We start from the raw sequence: 5,000 nt of genomic DNA on the forward strand, positions 1-5,000 counted from the left end.
GAGAGAGAACGCATGAGAGAGAGAGAGAGAGAGAGAGAGAGAGAGAGAGAGAGAGAGAGAGAGAGAGAGAGAGAGATCGAAAACAGAGTTACGGCATTCCAACAGTTCCCGTTTCCTTTTCAAGCAGAGAAGGAAAATTGAATCTCTGATTTTGTTACTCCAGCGTTGTTTGGCGACAATATTTACTTCCTCCATCTCCTCCGCCCCCCCCCTCTCTCTCTCCCCCCTCGTCGCTTCTGCTTCTGCTGTCGCTCCATTGAATCAGCAGTTTCATCTCCCGACGGGAAACGACAAGGAAAAAAAAACAAGCGACAGGAAGCGACGAATAATGAAAAGAGCAAGGCAGGAAAGGCAGTTATCATCTCATACTGTGAGGCTTTGCCTGACAAGTGTCAAGTTGGTTTTACAAGTGTCGGGTTTGTTTTACAAGTGTCAAGTCTGTTTACAAGGGTCAAGATTTAGTTTTTTTACAAGTGTCACTTTTTTTTTATACACGAGTCAAGATTTTCATTTTGTGGAAAATTACATCAAGTGTTAAGTTTATTTCAACAAGTGTCAAGTACTTTTTTACAAGTGTCAGGTTTGTTTTACAAGTGTCAAGTTTGTTTACAAGGTTTAAGATTTTCATTTTATAAGTGTCAAGCTTTTTTACAAGAGTCAAGATTTTCATTCTGTGTCAGATTTTTATTAGGTGTCAAGTTTATTCCAACAAGTGTCAAGTACTTTTTTACAAGTTTCAAACATTTTTTTTACAAGTCTCAAGGTGTAATTCCACAAGGCGTAATGCCACAAATGGTGTACCCCACAGAGGTGTAATTCCACAAAGGTGGAACCCCACAAAGTGTAACTCCTTAAAGGTGAAATCCCACAAAAGTATAACCCCACATAATATAACCCCACAAAAGTATAACCCCATATAACCCCACAAAGGTATAACCCCACAAAGGTATAACCCACAACCCCACCCAAAAACAAACCTAATCCACTTACTAATATCAATCTGCTTTCCCTTGTAAGTCCAAGTGATCTTGATAGGACTCGGTATGGAAACCGTCCTACACTCGAGCGTCACGGTGTCCCCCATCCTTCCCTGCTGGTCTCCGGAGCTGATGATGGTCGGGGGGCCTTTCACCAACACCTTGAGACGCCCCAGGAGCTCCGGGAATCCTCGGACGCTCGCCACGCAGCGGTAGCCTCCCGCGGTTGAAGGATCGACCACGACTCTGTGTTCCTCACCGGAGCCGATGATCTGGTTGGGTTCAGAAGGGAGATTTTTTTTTTTTTATAAATGAGAAATTTGAGAAATCTGGATGGATTTCTTAAGGGGATTTTTTTATTCTGAGGTGGATATTTGATAAATTGAATTGGATTTAAAGGGGATATTTTTATAATAAGGTGGAAATTTGATAAACCGAATTGGATTTAAGGGGATTTTTTATAAGGTAGAAATTTGATAAATTGAATTGGAATTAAGGGGATTTTTTATAATAAGGTGGAAATTTGATAAATTGAATTGGATTTTAGGGGATTTTTTAATAAATGAGAAATTTAGTAAACTGAATTGAATTTAAAGGGATTTTTTTTAAATGAGTGAGAATTTCGATAAATTGGATGAGATTTTTTTATGAGTGAGAATTTGATAAACTGGACTAAATTTCTTAACGAAATTCATTAAGTGTTTTTTAAATGAGTAAGAAATTTGATAAGTTTGGTTTGATTTCTTGAGGGATCTTTTTTATAATCAGTGAGAAATTTGATAAATTTCACTGGGTTTCTCAAAGGGATATTTTCATGACAGAAGTCTGATAGATCTTACTGGATTTCTTGAGAGGATATTTTCACGATGAGTAAGAAACTTTGATAAATCCGAGTGGATTACTTACAAGGATTTTTTCTTGAGTGAGAAAACTGATAAACTGGATTAGATTTCCTCATACAGGGATTAACAAACAATCATTTCCCATTCCAAATCTTTTGCAAGGACCCAGATGCCTTCCCTGCTCCATCCCGTGACTGGCTTCATCTGTCATTTCAAATAATCCTTTAAATTTACATCCAGGCGACCTAACCTCATTCGCTATGGCTTTTATACGCACTGAACACGCAAATCTCTCTCTCTCTCTCTCTCTCTCTCTCTCTCTCTCTCTCTCTCTCTCTCTCTCTCTCATAGAAAGAAAAGAAATCAGAATTTTTTTCTACGCTGGCTCTGCAAACTTACTCTCATTTGCTCTCTCTCTCTCTCTCCCTCTCTCTCTCTATGTCTCTCTCTCTCTCACAGCAAGAGAAGAAATCTGAATGATTTTCCTGCAAACTTACTTTCATTTGCCCTCTCTCTCTCTCTCTCTCTCTCTCTCTCTCTCTCTCTCTCTATATATATATATATATATATATATATATATATATATATATATATATATATATATATATATATATATCTTTCTCTCTCTCTCTCATTCCAGCGTTCATATTTTTATTATTCTCTCTCTCTCTCTCTCTCTCTCTCTCTCTCTCTCTCTCTCTCTCTCTCTCTCTCTCTCTCTCCCTCCGCGGAAGCTCAATCTAGCTATTACCTCTGCCGCGTGAGATATATGACAAGGTACGGGCGAAGAAGCACCAGCGGTAATATTTACCTCGGAACGGTACGTACCGTTTTGGTAGTTTATTTTGGGGGAACAAGGACAGTTATGGCACCGCAGTGGTTCTGTGATGTTTATGGGATTAATCAGATTTCAAGGGATTTCACGACGTTTATTTTGATTTTTATTGTCTTCGTGTTGTTTTAGCTCTCTCTCTCTCTCTCTCTCTCTCTCTCTCTCTCTCTCTCTCTCTCTCTCTCTCTCTATATATATATATATATATATATATATATATATATATATATATATATATATATATATATATATATATATATATATATATATATATATTTATATTTATATATGTACATGGAGAGAGAGAGAGAGAGAGAGAGAGAGAGAGAGAGAGAGAGAGAGAGAGAGAGAGAGAGAGAGAAAACATTGAACAAAATAGTAAAAATCGAAATAAATCGTCTTTAAATTTGATTAATGTTGTGTGTGTGTGGTTGTAAGTATATACATATATGAGAGAGAGAGAGAGAGAGAGAGAGAGAGAGAGAGAGAGAGAGAGAGAGAGAGAGAGAGAGAGAGAATGAGGCAGTTACCACCACACCAAATAACATAAACCCATTTCTCCTTTTCCACTAAAACCACATAAGAAAACAACTCAAAATCTCACATTGAAAAAAAAACTCCCCACAAAAAAATAAAAACACCTAAACCGTCTTCAGCCGTCCACGAGTTACTCCTCTCTCTCTCTCTCTCTCTCTCTCTCTCTCTCTCTCTCTCTCTCTCTCTCTCTCTCTCTGTGTGTGTGTGTGTGTGTGAGGCCAGCAAGCTCGTGCAACCCCTTATCATTTGCATAAATATATCTGAGCTAATAACATACTGAATGCTGGACTTTATACAATTATGCAGAAGCTTAGATATGTGGAATGGGAGGGGGTTGGGGGGTGGGGAGAGAGAGAGAGAGAGAGAGAGAGAGAGAGAGAGAGAGAGAGAGAGAGAGAGAGAGAGAGAGAGAGAGAGTTGGTTTGGTGCTGCGTGCATGACGACGTACATTTGGCAAAAGAGGGGATATAAAATACAAGAATGTTTTGGTGCATTGATGAGAAAATTATGAATGAAATAATATTCTGGGGATGGAATGAAAAGATAGTATTTAGTGACAGACTGATCATTTTATGAATGGAATATCATTGTGAATAGTAAATCTAGTGAAGACGTAGTTTTACGAATGAAATTATACTTTATTAAAAGAGGAAATGCATCAAAATAAAAATGATTCAGTGGAAGGTAAAAATAACTGCAAGAAATTTAATGTGACAAAAAAAGATAAAAGCAAAAAATAAGAATAATTAGTGGGTGGTAAAAGTGATAAAATTAAATTCCTGTGGTAAAGAGGAATAAAAATCATTTTTAAAATCCTAATTTTCAGACGAGAAAAGGTTAAAATATTTAATAAAAGAGTGAAAAGTGACAAGTGGTAAGAATATTGTGGTTACAGGAGGATAAATTAAAAAGATGATAAATCAGTGGCATAAAAAAAGGAGAAAAAAAAATGGGAAATAAAAAATAAAATACAAAATGGAAAATATATAAAATAAAATAAAACTACAGAGAAGAACATGTGCAACAGAAATGAATATAGAAGTGAGGTAACTGTGATAACAGCGGGAATAAAAAGAAGAAAAAATATAATCATATTGGAGGCTAAAAGTTGGAATGTTCAGTGATATGGTGAAAAAATGATAAAGTATCTTTGACAAAGAGAGAAAGTACAGAGGAATTTAGTGGAACGGGAAGAGTTAGTTCGAAAGGGAAAAATGGAAATATTAATTTTAAAATGAAAGATAATAAATGAAATAAAAAATTATTATAAAATAATTCTGTAATATACAACAAAAAGAGATGAATAAAATATTGAAAGATGACGAATCCCGTAGCACCTAAAATTGATAAATAGGTGATTATAAAATTATAATTATGTAATACTGAGCCATTTTGCTTGACGAGAGAGAGAGAGAGAGAGAGAGAGAGAGAGAGAGAGAGAGAGAGAGAGAGAGAGAGAGAGAGAGAGAGAGAGAGAGAGAGAATGTTTGTAAAATTGGAAAAATAATGATTCTTTACGAAGGAATGAAAACTGAAAAAGGGAATGAAATATTGAGGCATTTTACGTAACAAAAAAATGGAGAGAGAGAGAGAGAGAGAGAGAGAGAGAGAGAGAGAGAGAGAGAGAGAGAGAGAGAGAGAGAGAGAGAGAGAGAGAGAGAGAACTACAGCACATGCAGCAATAACAGGGAGAAATGTGAAGCAAAATGAATATTTAGAATCGCGGCACAAGAGGGAAAATGTAAAAATATATTCCACGAGAACGGAATGTTGCAACGAACGAGGTACAGGAGAGAGGAAAGGCGGGGTTTG

General features: G+C 36.5%; 1 protein-coding gene across 4 annotated transcripts in view; it reads right to left on the reverse strand.

Annotated features, from left to right (window-relative positions):
* The window catches only part of LOC136855935 (irregular chiasm C-roughest protein-like), a 139,130-nt gene that overhangs the window by 21,276 nt on the left and 112,854 nt on the right, over nt 1-5,000 (reverse strand). For all 4 annotated transcript variants that reach the window (XM_067133435.1, XM_067133437.1, XM_067133436.1 and 1 more), the window contains one exon: nt 991-1,249. In XM_067133435.1, coding sequence (XP_066989536.1) covers nt 991-1,249 — 259 coding nt within the window. The remainder of the gene's footprint in view (nt 1-990; nt 1,250-5,000) is intronic.

Source organism: Macrobrachium rosenbergii, chromosome 33 (assembly GCF_040412425.1).
Source record: "Macrobrachium rosenbergii isolate ZJJX-2024 chromosome 33, ASM4041242v1, whole genome shotgun sequence".
NCBI classification, from domain to species: domain Eukaryota; kingdom Metazoa; phylum Arthropoda; class Malacostraca; order Decapoda; family Palaemonidae; genus Macrobrachium; species Macrobrachium rosenbergii.